We start from the raw sequence: 18,989 nt of genomic DNA, 5'->3' as shown, positions 1-18,989 counted from the left end.
ATGCTTGCTAATATGCTATTTGAAAGCTCTACCAGGATGCTATAAAACAGTTCGCTTTGGATATAAATTATACTACATGATCACAAATAATGCTATGCTATGTTTTGTTGCCTGAGTTTTCTGAGTCTCACTGTAAATGTTTATGAAGATTCTCACATGAAAAGATCTCAAAAATTTTGAGGATAAATGAAAAGATTTATTTTGGCAAAAAGGTCAACCTAGATGCATTTTAATATAATATGCATTTTTATAATTTTTTAAATCTATTTGTTTATAGATATCTCTAACATCTCTAATGGGTGAACATAATTTGTTTAGCTTGAAAAGGAGGAAATGTGGTTATTGTTCCACACTGTAGATCACTCAACTAAACGCATAGTGGTAACTTGTTTCACCATGTAACTGCTTTGTTTCTAAAACTGCTATTCTCATAATTTTTAGTCAACATATTTGGTCTGGAATTAGGGAAGACTGATTTTTACTTTTATTATTGGAGGAAATTAACCCAGACGAAATAATGAATGCAATTTTCACTTACTTCTCATTATTTCATGATTTCTTTTTTTTTTTCATTTTATTTATTTTTATTGCAAAGTCAGATATATATAAAGAGAGAGAGAGCGAGGAGAGAGACAGAGAGAAATAGCTTCTGTCCGATGACTCACCCCCCCAACCCCCACCAAGGGACTGCAACAACCGGTGCTGCACTGATTTGAAGCCAGGAGACAGGAGCTCTTCCGGGTCTCCCATGTGGGTATAGGGATCCAAGGCTTTGGGCCATCCTCGACTGTTTTCCCAGGCCACAAGCAGGGAGCTAGATAGGAAGCGGGGCTGCCAGGATTAGAACCAGCATCCATATGGGATCCCGGCACATTCAAGGCAAGGACTTTAACCACTAGGCCACGGCGTTGGGCCCTATTTCATGATTTCTAAATACACCATTCATTGAAATATTAGTGATTGGTTACAAGTTTGTATTAAAACTTCCTATCTTTGAAGGATGGTGGGACAATCATTTTGGAAGGAGTTTCATAATCCAGTTATTAAATCAGTCAAGGCAAGTAGGTCACTCAGTTTCATGGTGGCTAGTTTGAGATCTTCTATGTCAATATGATGAATTGGACCTGGCATTTTGCATGAACTTTACGCACAAATAAACAACTCATTGCAATTTGATTTGTCTATCTTTTCAAAAATGTGAGCTTTTTATCAGAAAATGCTGAAATATAAAAATTATACTTCTACCAATTTTGATTTGGACACAAAAATAAATTCTACTTTCTACACAGGAGTTTTGGTTCAAAAGTCTTTCCAAGAATTAACATTATCTCAATCATATTACATAACCAGATTGATAGGGCATGCAATAATGAAGCATTTGATGAGAAAATCACAAACTGAAATAGCTAAAAGCCAAACATAGTATTTTACTATCAATATTTTTTAGTTAATTATGCTGAAAGCTCAATGCCAGACTAGCAAGGAAATACAAATACTGGCACAAGGTCTAAAATTATATATCTAGAATTTGAGGTTGAGCTTATAATCACTGAGAAACACCAGAGCTTGGAGATGTGGTTGTTGACATCCTAGTAGGCTTTGGTTGTAGGGAGAAAAAGGAAAGCTAGGAAAGGATGGCCCTTTAGAAATATTTACTGAAGTTCTCTACTGATTGCCTTTGGACTTCTTCCCCTCCCTACCTCGCCCTGCCCAACCCAACTCATAAGGGAAGGATTTTTCTAGCAGCAAAACAGAGGTAGGGCTTTTCTCCATTCCAAACGCATTGTTTCCGGAGGGATTCAGTGCATGAAAATATTTTTAAATGATAAAAACAAGACTTCTGCTTAAGGGAGAAGAAACTAGGGCAAGAAGCCAGTGGTTTGTAAGAGTCAAGCATCCCCACGCACAGGTCCAGGACATGGGTTCTCTGTACCATGGTAGTCTGCAGAAACTTAGTCTTTCTCCCCATCACATTCAATGCAAAAGGCTCTGGGATGCCTCATCGGCCTGACCACCTGGATTTATCAGATCCACACAGAGCACCAAAAAAATAAATAGTGGTATTGAGAAACTGTCTCTGGCACTATGGAGCATGTTGAAGAAGCATGAGGGACAGTCTGAGAGTCTCCTGCAGGGACCCAAGGACAGCCAGGGTGATGTACCCATCAGTAGGCGCCACAATGCATGACAGGAGAGAAATTCCCCTCCACAGACCCACCCTGAGATTTCTGGGAAATTCACAAGCTCTGGAGTTTAGCTACAACCCCAACAAGGAAACAGGACTGGACTGAGATAAAGCTTTTGTCCACTTGTAGAAATGGAGATTTGTGAAAAAAATTAACATTAATTATAGAAAAAGTTATAATTCACAGGAAACTTAAATAGGATCTATATTTTCCTCATTAAAAACTGGAGCAAACAAAATAAAATAGCAAAATTTGGCTCATTTGCATGACAAGTGTTCATCATGCTTTATGGTGATGGCTGTATTATTTTGTAATAAAGATACTTTGGAGTAATGGTGATGATAATCCTGAATTTGTGGACTGAACTGTGTCCCCTTTACCCTATCATCTATTCTAACCAGGAAGTATTCTCAGTGTGTTCAATGCACCACCTCATTATATGTTCACAACACTCCTAATGAGTAGATAACCAATTATGTTTTCCATTTTACAAATAAGGAACGCAAAGGTAACTTAATATGAAATGAATACTTTCTTGGCCATCTTGCACTACTACAATATATATATAATGTATATAAATATATATATAACATAATATATATATTAGAGAACTAGTTATTAGCCTGTTTTTATAAGAAAAAAAATAGAAAAAAGCTCCTTTAAAATATCTGAAGTGGAAAAGCCAAATCCAAGGAAGGAAGGTCCGGCAGGCATAGGGAGGGGTCTGGTGAAGCTTCATCCTGAATACCACTGCCTTCTGCACATGGGCAGGTGTGGGGAAAAGGCCTCCATGGGATTTTGCAGATGTGCACATAGTAGGGAACATGTACAGTGTATGGATGGTGGCCAAGTGAGTAAACATTCAGCTATACATAACAGGCCATGAAAATGTTGACATACTTGTATGCACAGGCCCTTCTCTGAAACATACCCCATTTCCTCTTGGTGACCCCAAACCTCATGCTGATGCAACAACCACCTGGCGGTTCTCAGGACGAGTTGCAGTGCTTTCCAGACACAGGCAGGCCCTGTCGGATTGGCTATAATGCAAGTCAATGATGGCACAGAGAACCTAGGCTGGAATCCCTTTTCAGAACTCATGTAAAAAACTACATTTTGGGCTTTCCAGGGCTTCCAGGTGGTTTCCTCATAAAACCATTCACGTTCTTGTAGGTAGTTGATTCTTAAACTTCAATAGTGGAGAATTAGACAAAAGCAACTGAGATCATGAAAGGGATCCAAGCAGCAGGTTTGGGAAAAGGAAGCTGTGCCAGGAGGAAGCAGTGTAGAGACAGAGATGATAATCAGATCAACTGGCGTCTTGAGTGTGTTCTATCATGGGTGGGGAAAGTCTCATCTGTAGGCCAAGTCATTTGGTCCAGTCCCGACAAGTCCAACCACAGGTGGGACTCAAAATTCAATAAGCCTGTAGCAGATAATTTATGATCCTGTATGACCCCGTAAATGATGTTATGCCCGCACAAATGGCCCTTGGCAAAAAAAAAAAAGATTACCCCATTTTAAGAACCCCATATCCCAGGAATTGTTAGATAGGCACTCTACTTATTTATAAATTTTAAAAGATTTCATCACTCAATGAAACTCAAGAACAAGTTTTCCTAATGTCTTCAGCTCCATGTTTGTTTATTTATTTTTTTTAAAGACAGCTGGTTTAGATGAACTGTGTCTCTTTTAGTTCTATATTTCTAGGAACACAGCTCATTGTTCTAGAGCTGACCTTGAATGTACTTTCTACAAAAAGCTAATGTAAATCAGTTACCATCTAGCTTTCATTTTTTTTTCCCCCTAAGTAAATGACTTGGAAAAAGTTATTAACTTGCTAGCAAAGCTAAAGTTATCTGGGTGTGTATCAAAGAGAAATAAATTACTTATATCTCAGCATTTCAAATCTCTTTCCTATGCTAACAGCATTCTTGTTCATACCCAGTGGGAGCTGTGCCTCCATGTCAGCTATTAGAAGCAGAGTGAGAGCTGCGTCTTTGGTGCCAGCTTCTTGCCCAGGCAGGTTCCTGAAAGGGCTCGGGGTTTTTCCCTCTCATTAGGAGTATATTTTGCTATTGACAATGTTTCCCTGCTCATTACTGATTCTGTGTGCTATGTTGATTCCACATGGGCTTCCCCAGGGAGGTGCTTTCCCCCTGTTGGGTATTATAGCTAAGCGTTCGCTCAAGGACCTCCCTAGAAGGTCTTTTCTTGCTGGAATGCAGGACTTGCTCACTCCATGTTCCTGTTGATTTTTTTCACAGGCAAGATTACTCATCGCAGCTGAGGGCTGAATAACAATGGATGGGAAACGGTTTCCACATTTTTCCATACAACAGAACTCCAACTGCTCCCAGCAAACACTGATGGAGGAAGACAGGCTCATTATGTGAGTACAACACACTGAATCTAACGCCATCCCTTCCAGCATGTTTGTTAGCACAATTTGTTCAAAGAATTTAGACATGAAATTTGGCAGAAATAAATGAAAGAAAACCCAATATTGTCAGCAGATTTCAACCTTTAAGGGTGGAAAACTAACACAATAAAAGTCATGCCAACATCTGTTACCCCGTGATAGTTGCCCTCTCATTCCCACCTGAAACATTTTTGTTTTTCAAAATGTGCTGCTTTCTTGTTATCAACGATAGATTGCCCTTCCCATTTCTTTCTTTTCTACTATTGTGTTCATTTCTGTTCTCCTCTCCAACCACATTACTCCCCTCTTTCAGGCTCCAACTTCTATTTCTCCTCTTCTTGCCATAATGCAATCTCCTTTATAAACAGCCAGCATTTCTGTTCCCTGTTCCCTTTCAAGGTGTACTCCCAGCCTTTCAGTTTCAAAGGATAATTTGACTTTAGATTACATATGAATGTAGGAAAACCACATTTTCCATGTCTGGATAGTGAATTTCCTGACTTCTCACAGTCAGAGAGTAAAACCAATGACTGCGCCATCCATCTTGTACTGCTTTATAATAAGATAAGGGGAAAAGCCCCCAAATCAGAAATAGATCAAATGATTTAATCACAAACACATTTTTTAAAAGTCTGTACAATCTCCCCTCATAACCAAGCACATTTAGTAAGTCCTTTCTAATCAGAAACCTAAAGCTAGATTTTTCTTTAATTGTCAATATTTCATGTATGACATCAATATGGCATCACCTGTTCGCGTGTTTCTTTAGTTCCGAAAAAGATCAGCAGAATTATGTAAAAGTTAAACATCTTCATTTCTTATTTCAAAACGTTTTGGGGAGACTTTTCAGAAGCGGGTAGGAATGAAACATTCCTATTTCAATCCACTTCTGCGCGCTGGCTCCTTCAAGTTTCTATCCGTACGGATGAGTCGTCACCAAAAGTATACCACACACAGACTGGCACCCCGCGCAGACTCCCTCTCAGTGTCTGAATGTGAAACGTCCCTAAACCCGAGCCAGTGTTCAAGGATCTCTCTGTGACACCTGGAGACAGAAGCCTGGAGGTTGCGGTGGAACTTGGACCGCAGGGCAAACTGGGCAAAACTTTTCTGACGCCTGAGTTGCCCATTCTGGGAATCCATCCCTGCTTGCTTCTAGATTCGCCCCACCCATGCCGGGTGATGCATGGCAAAAACACGCGCTCTTCCCAGGACGCCTCTTAGCGGGGTGCATCACTGGTTAAATGTGACCCTGGGTTCCAACTCCCTGCTCCAGCATGGGAGCGCGGGGGGCATGGCTGGCATGCTCGCCCACTGCTCCCCGCGGCTGTCCACGCCCTCTGCTGCCAGAACCTCGGGGATGTGCCTGGACTCGGCGCTGCGCACGTCCTGGCCAACCGCGCGCCCAGCAAGCCCCTGGCGCGTGGCCAGGAGGCTCCCTCCCAGCACCCCCCCCCCCCGCCAGTGCTTTTTTTTTTTCTCTCTTCCCCCGGTACAATACAAGATCTTCCTTCCTCAGTTCCCTTAAATCACAGTCCAGGGAAACCTCCTCAGAGGCTCCGCACAGTCACTCGCCAGCATGTCTGGGGGCAAATACGTAGACTCCGAGGTAGGCTCCGGTGGGGACGCGCCGGCCTGGGCGCGCGGGGGAATGCCTGCCCCTACCCGCTCCCACTCCAAATATTACGGCTGTTTTCCTTGTCCTAGCCCTCTCTTCACTCGGAAGCTCTCCTGTCGCGTTGGCACCGCAGAGGAATGGGCCTGGGCGGGGAGGTGAAGAGAAGTCAGGAATGTTTGATGTGCTCCTACTGGGGAGGGGGGCTGAGGAGCCCGGGAGATGCGGGGGTGCGGAGCGAGGAGAGGGAACCAGGGTGGGGGGGCACGAGAGTGGCAGTCCCAAAGTTGGGTCTGCACTGACACGGGCATGTTTTCTAGACGGGTCCAGACTACGCCTTTGTCGCAAGACCCTCCTGGGAGCTGGCGCTCAGGGGGCTGGCATGGGAGTGGGCACTGTTTATCCGCAGCCCCGGGGTGAGTCCCAGTGAGCCCCGGGCGGGTGCCTGGCTTGGCAGCTCCCAGGCAGCGGCGGCGGCGGCGGCGGCACCGGGAGTGTTTGCACTTTCCAAAGTTCCTGTGTGGTCTCAAGGACCCTTGTGGCCTCTTGGCGTTTGGCAGGAGCGCGCGTGGGGTGGGGGATACTCCAGAGCGTGGGCCTCCTCTTACCCTAGTGACAAACTCCCTTTCCCACCGCCTCTGGGCACTGACACGTCCTTTTCCCAAACTCAGCAGCTCAGCTGCTTTGCCACCCACCCGCAGCCTGGCAGGCGCAACCTGAGGGTACTGGATCCGGGCAGTGGTGCACAGGTGACATTTACTTCCAAGGTTGTCTGGCACGTGGATCGGCCCATTGGTGGGGACGTGTGAGCTTGGGACACCACCCCACACAGGTCTAGATCAATCGAGCAGGGACAAGAGAGCCCTGAGGAAGGGGGTGGAGGGGACACAGGCAGGTGCGAGAAACACGCGCAGCTCAGCAGCCTTGAAAATGCGGGCGCTTCCTAGGTCTGGGGGATCGCTTCGTATCTTAAGGATCCAGCAGGAAGGGTTCATAAGGCTAGGGATTCTGGGGGGTCGAGGGAAGAGAAACCCAGCAGGTGAAGCGCGCGAGCACATGAGCAAAGAGACAAATAGGCGCGCAGTCCGAAGTCGCCCCCTCTCCTTTAGGGGTCCCCTCCCGGCACGGCGGCCCGGAGTGCGCAGGGCGTCCCCCCTCCCCGGCTGGCTGCGCCTCGGGGTTTGCCCTGACCCCTGGCGGCGGGCGGGGGAGGCCGGCTCTCTCTGCCTGGTACTGAGGGGTGTGGTGTCGTCTCCTAGATCCTCTTAAAAAGCTTGCGGCACGCAAGACTTTTCTGTGCGCGGAACCGTCTTCGTCCACTAGGTCAGTTCCATTTCGAGCTCTAGCTCCAGGTGTTGGCGATCGCCAGGCTTCCTTTTGATCGTTTTCTCTCTCTCTTTCTCTTTCTCTTTGATTTTTTTTTTTTTTTGTTGTTGCCACCTCCCCCTCCTGAACGCCTGCCCCCTCCGCAGGGACATCTCTACACGGTTCCCATCCGGGAACAGGGCAACATCTACAAGCCCAACAATAAGGCCATGGCCGACGAGGTGAATGAGAAGCAAGTGTATGACGCGCACACCAAGGAGATCGATCTGGTCAACCGCGACCCTAAGCATCTCAATGACGACGTCGTCAAGGTAAGCTGAGGCGCCAGGGGCGAGAGCGAGCGAGGTCCGCCAGGCGAGTGGGAGCTCCACAGGCCCGCCTCTGGCCAGCTGCTTTGTGCCCTTTGGGGGCTGTCTGAAGAAACGCGATTTCTCGGGGGGCTTGGTGTGCCTGAATGCCGGAGGTGGTCGGAAACGTCATCTCTCCTCTTCCCCCTCTTGCTGCTGAACCTCCTGGACCACAGCAAGAGACAGCCTGCAGGGGGCTGCGTTCCGTTCCCAGGGTGAAAGTCCAGTGGCAGGTCCCGCTACACGCGGAACTAAAGCCGTAAGGTAATTGTCGAGGGTCTCTTACCGGGGGAGTCAGAACACAGAACAGTTATGTTTCCCTAGTGAATATAATTGGAAGTGATTTTCTACAAAATAATTAAATAGATGGAAATGCCTAGGACTAATGCTGCAACTTAAAAAAAAAATCTGGCTCTTGTGCAAAATAGAATAAATTTGCAAACTCTAAAATAATGTGCCCCACTTGATCTCTCCCTTAGACACTTCTGGTAAGGTGGAGCGAGCTGCATCCGTCACAGCTCCCCACCACTCTTCTCTGAGCTAACAGGACATTGAAGTTGCAGCTCTCCTTGGTTTAATTTCAGGATGTACTGCTTGGTGAGATTGAATGTAGATTATTTGACTTGGATTATTAGCCAAATTTGGGTCTGATTTAGTGGTCAGATTTCTTTTTTTAATTATCATTAGGTCATTCAACTTTGACACTTTTAGCAAATCTTAGTTGGAAGAGTTTATTATATGAACATCTGGATTGGGAAATCAAGGGCTTGAGCCATGCTTGGCAGGGGGCTGTCCTTGTGGGTTAGAGAAGGCCAAAGGGAATCCTGGCGTCAAGGATTACAGTATGAAGACCCTGCTCTGCAAGACGCTAGGCAGGTGAATAGTTGCCATGGCAGCTTCCTCTCCATGATGGTGACAGCTGTGCTGTGAGGACTGTTCACATTTATGAATAATATATTTCATCTGTCACTGGAGGGAAAATGTGACAGAACTGACTCTCAGAATTGACGGTCAGAACTGGCTTGCTGGTGGGGGAAAACGAACTTTGGAGCCTTGGTGCGTTGTCTAATAGCCAGATGATGGACTATTTAAAAGCAACTGCAGCAGTGTCCAAAGTTGTTTATAAACTGAAAGAACTGCTTTAAAAAATTACTAAAAACATTACCTTCAAGTGAGAAGGGCATTTTTGCTTCTCCGCGGCGCCTTCCCAAGTAGCTTTAGACAGGAAAAGAGGCAGATCTCAGAAAGGGCTGGCTTCAGCAGCGCCTCACTGTTGTTCCAGTGCCCTGTGAGTGGGATTCCCTGGAGCAAGCAAAGCTCCCTGCATGAGTCAGACAGGCCAGCAGTGTGGATGTGGGTCTCCACACATGCCATGACTCAATTGGGAAAGAAAGGCCCCACTGGGAAAAGAGGCTTCAGCACAGATGGAAAAAAGGAATAACGGGCTTAGGGGAAATGGAAGTTTACAAAATAGCATTTCAAAGAGCAAGCGTGCAGAGCCTCAAGTTACAGAAATTAAAATGAACCAGAGCAAGCTCTTACTGGCCTGAAGACACCCACTGCCGCCCACTTGCTTAAAGAGCTGTGAGCAAAACAAGAGTGTCCAACAGAAAAATCCATCTGCAGCAGAACTCGGCTGGCCCACTTGCTCAGAGCCCTGCCTAGAGAGGGAGAGGGGCCAAGGTTACGAATGCAGATTCTGCCCATAGAACTCCCTGAACACCAGAGCAGCCAGGGAAGGGATGCTTCCCTACACCTTTTGGAGATTCCTAGTATATAAACTTTTTATTATGGCATCCAACCACAAACAGTTAGAAGGTGATACTGTTGCTGTAATAGTAAATGACACCTTTTTAAAATTGTTACTTTTGACAACATAGACTCTATAAAAGAATGCTGATGCCCAAAGCTATACTTAAAAGTAACTTCAAACTCCATAGGCTGAGTAGCCGGTGGAATCTCCTATCCAAAAGGATCCAATCAAGCAAGACAAGATCTGTTATAGATCTGTTATAAATAGGTTTGCAGTTCTGTGATAACTGATCCGGCCAGCGCAATAGTCCAAGGCCACTTATGGCTGTTTTGATTTTCCAAGCAATTAACACGCAATTAACACAAAGTGCAGTTGAATATTCCATCCTCAGCATCACTAGGCACAATGCAGAATGTTTCACATGTGTGACCAGTGGCACAGATAATGAACATTTCTCTATGCAGAACCCTCCTGTCTGTTGGTATCTGTTGGACAGACATAGAGCTCTCTGTTGGGCAGTGCTGGACGTAGAAACCATATGTGTCATGAACTGACATTTCAAGAAGGTGGGATGTTAGCACCTATTCCACTAGTCACAAGGATGTAAGTTAAAATGTACAATGTATGGTCAGTGAAACTCATTTGTTATCTGAGGAAGACTTTGCTTCTCCATATGTTACAGAGATAGTATTTACAGGTGCTTTCTCAAATTCCCTCTAACTAAAGTAGCTGCAACTTCAGACTGCACTCTGAGATTCCTGTATTCTTCAGATTCCATTTTCCCTCATGCTTATTGTGAGCATATTTGAGTTTCCTAAACAAAGAGAACAGCTTCATTGTATAATTCTGAGATTATATTAGCCCTTACTCAGCATATTAATTAAACTGCTAGAATCTACAAGAGTAGATACTTTGCCTTGTAATCTCTAATTTAGAAACACACACACACAACTGCCAAAGAGTAAATGATGGGCCTTTAAATTATTTTCTTTTTAGTATTTTCCCTTGACTTCCAGAAACACATAGATTTTCAGTTTTATTAACTCCTATGACTTATTCTCTCCCACATAGAGTTTACTATTTTCATTTCCTTTTGGTATACTATTTCATGTGGTCTAAACCATAAGCTTTCTCAGCACCATGCTGGACACAAACCAAATATGTAATACAGTAAGTCAAAAATAAATAATATTGCATAGCAGGAAAATTTTAATGCATGGTACTGATGTTAATTAACTGTTAAGGAAACTACTGTGGATAGGACATTGAATTACAGTGAAAGAGGGAAGAATATGAAGAAGGTTTGATCTGTAGGGTCGTGGAGGACAGAGAGATGCAAATTACTGAGAAGCCATGGAGGACATTCCAAATGCACAAGGCATGAAGGTGGAAATACTCCCCAGGAAAGCTTTAACAGCACCTTGAAGTTGGAAATGGGGAGGTGATGTGGCAGAGCAGTAGCAGATCCAAAATGAAAAGACTGATCGCAGCCACATGGCAGCATCCCCAGTTCAGTAGGCTTGAAAAGTTTGGGCTTTGTCACATAAACCATAACTTCAAGCATGGCCAGGTGTGATGGAGCTGGGTTCTTTGCAAGGTGTCTCTGGTACAGGTACAGGATGTGACGAGAGGCAGCCAGTCTGAATGAGCAGAAAAGAGCTGTAATTGTGTCATGGTCTAGGCATGAAATGAAGGCAGTGCCTTGTGGCCCTGGGAACACAAGATGATGGAGATGGCAGAACCGTAGACTTGCAAAGGAACATAATGATTTCCAGGCTGGCTTCCATTTTTTTTTTTTTAATTCATTAAGGACTAACAAAATTTGAAATGTTTTCCATGTTTTCACATAGTTGATGTCCAAAACCAGGAATTTTGAGTTCTAGATTAGCACTGAGACAAATCAGAACATCTGGAAGATCTTCACTGGAAAATAAAAAATATGCTTTTGTAACTTGCTTTTCTAAAAGGAGAATGTGGTGATTCTTACACATGCACAAGAAAAGCCCTTCGTAGGGGGATCTAATCAGTTTTGGTTTCCTAAAGGTCTCCGTGATCCCTTTTGACCAGAAAGCAGGTTAGAGTAATCGGTGATTATTATCAGTAACGTAATCATTCTTAGAATTTTATAAACACATAATCAAAGCACAATTTATAACAGATCAGATCATCTCTAAGCACACAGCGCTGTGTTAATACTGTGTTCTGTTGGAATTGATGTCAGGTCTGCTTGTTTGTTTGTTTAGCAGATAGTTGTCTAAGACAGGGATTGGTGTTTTGCCATGTATGAAATCATGCATGGGATTTGGAATCCGCAGTTTGCAAAACAGCATTACGGTCATCTTTGGTGAGGTGCTGTTATCACATCACAGAGCAGCAGCAGACCACAGACAGTATGATGCATTATGAAACACCTGAAATATGTTTAAGTTCAGCCAATAATGATATATACATTAAATAATTATTAAACTATTTTTTTCTCTCTTTATCTCTGAGCTGTGTCCAGAACCATTAAAGAATTAGCTAAACTTTGGTTAACACCAAATAAAATTTCATACTATTTACTAGTACCGGAAGCAAGGCCAACACATTATCCTTGAACAGGCTCTCGATGTGAGATACCCTTTATTATCAGTATCGGCTACATTTCCAAGGAATGTACAGTAGAAACAGCTATGATACTGAGCAGCATCTCAAACGACCAGTGATTTCAAAAACCACCCGTTTGTACATCCTGCCCACTCAAGTCTGAAATCACACTTTCATATTCCCAATGAAACTATTCTTCAGCTTGCCCTACTTTTAAACTTACATTCTCTATGATGGAGTACACAGAGAGAACGAGCTGGTCCTTACAACAATGTGCTGACCTGTGGGGTTCTGGGACCTTCCAAGATCTTCCTGGCAGTGTCTGTAACAGGGAAGAAAGACAGCTGCTGCCTTTCTAAAAAGATGCTTTTTCCCAAAACACAGAATCTGGGGTGTCTTCCCAACCTTTTCTCTACTAGAATTATATAAGTACACACACATGAGCAAGCAGTGTCTCCTTCATTGAAAATAGAGAAGAACAATAGGGAGAGAGTCAGAGATATCTTCCACCTGCTGCTATACTCCACAAGTGGCCACAATACCAGGGATGTGTCAGGCAGAACCCAGGAGACAGGAGCCATCCAGGTCTTCCATACGGGTGCAGGGGTCAAAGCATTTGGATTATCTTCTGATGCTTTCCCAGGCAAACTAACAAGGAGCTGGATTGGAAGGAAATAGCCAGGACTCCAACCAGAGCCCATATGGAATGCTGGAAGGTTGCAGGTGGCAGCTTAAACCACTCTACCACAATGCCAGGCTCACCAACTATCTTTCTAAAAAAAAAAAAAAAAAAGAAAAGAAAAGAAAGAAATATCAGGGCTGACATGGAACTGTATCAGGTTAACATGATGCCTGAATTCTGCATCAGAATCCTACCCACTCCACTTTCAATCCAGCTCCCTGCTAATGCATCTAGAAAACTGTGAGTGCTGGATCAAATACTGAGTTGTTGCCACCCATGTAGGAGATCTAGATGAAGTTCCTGCCTCCTTGCTTCATCATGGTCCCTTCCCAACTGCTGTGACCAGTAGAAGGAAAACCTCTCTCTCTCTTTCTTGCTCCATCCCTGTATCTGCATTTTAAGTAAAATAAGTAAAATAAAAGTTTAATTTAAAAGTCTCCAGTACCTAGAAGTATGCCTAACTTGTAGGTGCTTGGAGATCCAATGAAATAAGGGAATAGTATTATGCCAAAATAGTGAAAGATATATTTGCAAAGTTTATAACATTCTTCTGTAAAACTTAAAAGTCATACACATATCTGCACAGAAACAGGATTGCTCTTCTTAAAACCTTGTATTTTTTTTTATTTGAAAGTTGGAGTTACAGAGAGAGGGAGGGATAGAAATATATTTAATATGCTGATTCACTCCCCAGATGGCCACAACAGCCAGCATTGGGGCAGTTCAAACCGAGGAGCCAGGCACATCAGATTTAGAGAGAAGGGAAGACAGACAGAAAGATCCTCTATCCACTAGCTCACTCATGAAATAACCACAATGGCCAAAGCTGAACCAGGAGCCAGCCTTTTTAAAACCTTATTGTCTCTTTGTAAACACAGTGAGCAACCCAGATTTGGCTAGGCATCACAATCACTAGAGGAATTTTAAACACACACACACACACACACACACACATACACACACATATGATATGTATACCTGTATCTATTATCTATCTACATATATGTATTATACACCTAGATCTATTAAAGTATCTGGAGGTAGTACTTGAATATCTATATTTCCCAAAGAATCAAGTAATGATTCATAAAATGATTTTTTTTCTGAAGTCATATATAGAAATCATTGTATCCAAGGTTGGCTTGACAATAGATGTTCTGGCTGATTCCACCCTAAAAGAAGAGTTGAGAAATACCTAGAATGACACTTCTCTTAGCATTCCTGAAGGTCAGGCTAACAAACCCTGACAGAGGGTTCTGAAACCCCATGGAGAGCTCTAAAAGTGAACCCCACTCTATGGTTCTCCATTCCTTGAGATTCCTTGGGCTTAGAGCCAACCGTCAGCTTTGAGCCACTGGGTGAACTAGCAATGGGGCAAGCATATATGCTAGGTTGTCTATACCAACCTAAAATATTCAGCCTCACACAACAATTAACAGTATCGTTTTCATCAGGATAACACAGTCACAAATTATTGCCTATGACCCACTGCTGATTTCTGGACTTCAAAGGCACTAGATAGTTCCCACTCACACTATTCTCTGACAAGATCAGGCTGTACCGGAGTTTGCTTGGCTGTGGTGAAAGGCAGGAGACAGTGAAGTCAGAGACTGTAGGGGATGGGGGGAGGCAGTCAAGCCATGCTTGGAATGTGAAAATTTTGCATATCCTGCTAGAAAACAGTCTGAGTGGAGACTTCTATCAATTTAAGTTGCACTGCAATTTAGAGAAGCTCCCGATATGTAACCTTTAGTCTCTGTGATTGGTTTCTTCATTTGAAATATAATTAATAAAACTAACATCATTCTATCACCTATGTTGTCAGTCAAAGCTTAAAACGTTTAAAATAGTTTTCAAGTATTTTTCAGTTAGTCCAGGAAACATAAAACCGCAGGCTTACACATGAACCATTGTTTGGGAGGGGGGAAGTATTTTTAATTTTATCTTAAAGGAAATCTGCATGATCCGTGTACTGTGCAGCTACCCAGGGAATTGGTTGGTAGAACAGATTGACATGTGCACAGAATACATATTTCCTGCCTCTCCTGGGAACTCCATTAATGTTTCAGGTATAAAATACATCTTATTTTTTTTTTTTATTGACTTTGGGAAGATGTCTCTAGTTGGTCGTTATTTCATGGTGGGGGAAGTGGACCTTCCTAAATATATAACTGAGTTTCCCCTTAGCCATTGTTAGCTGTTTTGGCAATTAGGAGCCAGGCATTTTTAATTCTGAGACCTAAATAAGTCTTGATGGCATATGCGTGTGCTTGGTGTGCTATCTCTCAACAATTTAACAGTAAGTTAAAAAAAAAAAACTGCATTCAATATATGGACCTCCCGTCCTCTTGGCCCAGCTAGGATACTTCAGTAAGGGCCATAGATAGGCTCTATGCTGAAAACATAAATTGTGTCTACAAGTTGTACTAGGTCACCTCACCTAATCCCAGCTATCAGACACACTTCCCTACTTAAAGGTAAGATAGACACTGAGCCCAGATAGTGAGAAAGTAAGTGACTGGGAGGAGTAGAAGCCAAATAAAGGATGTTCCAAGAGGACCCTTCTCCTTCTCCCTGGGCTGACATCCCACAAAGTGCCCAACACCCCGCCCCAGGACACCATGCCTCTTTCTTTGCACAGGCTGTCCAATCTGAGTTGGCCAGGCACAGGCTTTCTTCAGCAATTGAATCACAGCTCCTGCTCCTAAAGAATGTGGAGTTTAATGGCCAACCCCATATATAAACAAGGCCAAGTGAGGTCATTTTACTAAAGGATGAGCCAATGTCAAATAGGAAGCAGAGTTCTCAGCTGTCTCCAAAGCAACCTTTACCAGAACAAGGGTCCCAACAGAAGGAGCTGCAGAGACCCACAGCTGCCTGACACATTTCTGGGTGGGCAATAGGTCAGTGTGGTGGATACCATTAGCATCATCACCAGTATTTTCATTTTGGAAATAAGCCATTGGTCATCCTTACCCAGGTAGGAGGGGTAGATTCAGCTTTTGAATCCAGAGAATGAATCTGCAAAGCCCAAGTTCTTAACCACTGCATTTCCATGCCTTTCATTACACAGGAGGTGGTGATCTAGGCAGACAGGGCAGACAGTGTTGGCACCCAAGAACAGAAAGGAATGATGGCATCCTCACCCTGGATGGGCAGCTAAGTGTGAGAGAGTCTAGATACGGTCTGTGCCACAGTAACAGGTCCTATGGTTCTACCATCACACTAGCGTCTGATCCTGGCAGGTGGGTGGGATAAAGAAAGAAGAGAGGGACCAGTGATAACACCCAGGCAAACTCCCAGACCTCAAGGAATGTGGAGGCTAGACAAGTTTCCAACAAAGCAGGGAGGGCTAAGTCCCCAAACTAGAAATGCGGCATAATGAAGGGAGGCGGGGTCTCAGTGATTGGAAGTGGCACCAGACAAGCAGCAGTGCTGGCTGGTATTGACTCACCTGACTCCTGATCACCCAGGCTGGCTGGAGAACCTGGGGTGGGGCTGATCCTGCCCAGATGTGCAGGAAGGGGCAAGTCTGAGGGAAGGAAGCAGGTCCTGGCAGGCGTGAGACAACTTCTTCTAAGGTTTTCTCATTTGCTTGTTCAACTTCTACAGACACGTGTGCCTCTGCACCATACATCGTAAAAACAGGAAAACAGCCAAGAGAAATCTTAGTCTCATGCTGATGAGAGAAATGCCTATCGCACCCTGCAAGTGGTTTTTCTCAGACTTCCTCCCTAGGCATTACGTGTTTGTTCTCAAAAACAAATGCCAGAAGCAAGGTGACAGACTTCATAGTGCATTTTACAAGACACCATTAATCTCCTCAAAGAACAATGAAAATGTTCCAGTTCAAGGCTCACTGTTGCCTCTCCTATATCGTTAGCAAGAATATATGGCTGGAAAGGGGGCTACCGGAACATGTCAAGGAAGTGAAACCGTGTGTGTTTGTTTTTTTTTTTAACACTTTGATTAAATCAACAGATTTTCTCTCTGACTTCTTTCTCAAGGGTCAGGCTTTTAAGTAGGAAAAGAAATTATGTAAGGGTAGGCGTTTGATTTAGCAGTTGAGTGGCTGTCTGCGACACCCATTTCCGTGTTGGGACCCCAGCTGGTGTTATGCTCTGGGACACAGTAGGTTATGACTCAAGTCGTAGGGTCCCTGACACCCACCTAGAGACACAAAATGAGATCTGGGCACAGGCATCAGCTTGGTGCAGCCATTTAGGGAGTGAACCAGCAAATGGAAGATCTTTTATTCTGTCTGTTCTTTTTTTTCTCTCTTTTGTCTCTGTCCTAGCCTGCTTGTTCTCTCTCTCTCTCTCCCTCTCTCCCACCTTTAAAATAAATACATTTTTTAAATGAAAAAAAATTCTTATACAGTTAATTATAGCAGTTAATCACCAAGAATTCATCAAACTATTTGGGGAAGCTCTTCTGTGTCTCTAGTTACAAAGGTGTGAGGTTGGGACTCTCACATCATGTGAAGCGCCATTCAGCCATGATGTGTCATGTGTCCTGTGGTAGCAGGGCCCGTCCAGCAGAGCCTCAGCCATCTGCCAGAGCTGACCTTCAGCATCTGGGCCCCGACAGAACCAACCACGTCTTCTGTTTGTTCCCTCTACCTTCTGTGTCAGTGATCCTAGCCTTTGAGCTATTATGCTTTACAGTTTCATCACTGGGCCAGTTTTTTTGTGTGATGGATAAGGCACTGCAGGGTACTGCTGGTATCTCATATGGGCACTGGCCTACCTAAGCCCTAGCTGCTCTGCTTCCCATCTGGCTCCCTGCTTGTGGCCTGGGAAAGCAGTTGAGGACGGCCCAAAGCCTTAGCACCCTGCACCCCTGTGAGAGACCCAGAAGAAGCGCCTGGCTCCTGAATTAAGATCAGCTCAGCACTGGCCACTGCAGCCAGTTGGAGATTGAGCCAGCAGATGGAAGGTCTTTCTCTCTGACTCTCCTCCTCTCTATAAATCTGCTTTTCCAATAAAAAAAAAAAATAATCTTTGAAAAAAAAAAAAAAGAATGCACTTGCCAAACACTCCATCTATCTATGGATAGATGGAATTCAGAAGAATCTCTAGATCAGGTGACATCCCTGAGAAAAATCCAAAACCTTCAAGCTTGGAGGAGGCAACAACACTGGGAAGCCCAAGCCAGTTCTTCCTTCTTTCTGGCTTTGCTGCTAGACACGAAGCACACAGAGCTTGGAGAAGTGACTCAATGAAAGGTAGCCACTGTTGCTCCACTAGTCTGACAGTATGGAAGTTTATTTTGATCTCTAAGTAATTTTTCGTGGGTTTCAGATCTCCTCTCATGGAAAAATGAAGGAAAAAAATATGAACAGCAAAATAGTCAAATGACTGTTCTAGAAGAGGCATCAAACATTTCACAAGTGAAAAGGGTATTAAGGTTTTTTTTTTTTAGATTTATTTATTTGTATTGGAAAGTCAGATATACAAAGAGGAGGATAGGCAGAGAGGAAGATCATCCATCCTATGATTCACTCCCCAAGCAGCCACAATGGCCAGAAGCTGAACTGATCTGAAGCCAGGAGCCCAGAGCTTCTTCCAGGTTTCCCACACAGGTGTAGGGTCCCAAGGCTTTAGGTGTCCTCAACTGCTTTTCCAGGCCACAAGCATGTAGCTGGATGGGAAATAGGACAGCCAAGATTAGAACCGGGCACATAGGGGATCCTGGTGCATTCAAGTCAAGGACTTTAGCTGCTAGGCTACTGCACTGGGCCCAGGTTTTTTTTTTTTTAAGGCATATTTAAAGAGAAAAGGAGAGACCAAAGAGAAAAAGACTTTCCATCCTCTGGTTCACTGCAATCAGAGCTGAGCCGATCTGATGCCAGGAACCAGGAGCCTCTTCCGGATCTCCATGTTGGGTACAAGGGTCCAAGAACCTGACCAATACTCCACTACTTTCCCAGGCCATAAGTTGAGATCTGGATTGAAAGTGAAGCATCTGGAACATGAACCTGTATCCATATGGAATGCTGGCACTTGCAGGTAGAAGATTAGCTCCTTCACCAGCCCTAGAGTATCAGTCTTGGGGTTTTCTATTTGTTCA

General features: G+C 44.0%; 1 protein-coding gene across 2 annotated transcripts in view; it reads left to right on the top strand.

Moving 5' to 3' along the window:
* Positions 1-5,914: 5,914 nt before the first annotated feature.
* The window catches only part of CAV1 (caveolin 1), a 30,911-nt gene continuing 17,836 nt past the window's right edge, over positions 5,915-18,989 (top strand). The window contains exons 1-2 of one of the 2 annotated variants that reach the window (XM_041002371.1): positions 5,915-6,217; positions 7,696-7,860. In XM_041002371.1, the coding sequence (XP_040858305.1) occupies positions 6,188-6,217; positions 7,696-7,860 (195 nt within the window). In that variant the 5' untranslated portion in view covers positions 5,915-6,187. Of the gene's footprint in view, positions 6,218-7,448; positions 7,547-7,695; positions 7,861-18,989 lie in introns of those variants that run through there. The other variant, XM_041002372.1, reaches the window with a different exon arrangement.

The sequence above is a fragment of the Ochotona curzoniae genome, unplaced genomic scaffold (assembly GCF_017591425.1).
Source record: "Ochotona curzoniae isolate NIBS_2020 unplaced genomic scaffold, NIBS_Ocur_1.0 scaffold_2476, whole genome shotgun sequence".
In the NCBI taxonomy this organism is placed as follows: Eukaryota; Metazoa; Chordata; class Mammalia; order Lagomorpha; family Ochotonidae; genus Ochotona; species Ochotona curzoniae.
The sequence above is the reverse complement of the archived record's forward strand: the minus strand, read 5'-3'. Positions and strand labels throughout refer to the sequence as shown.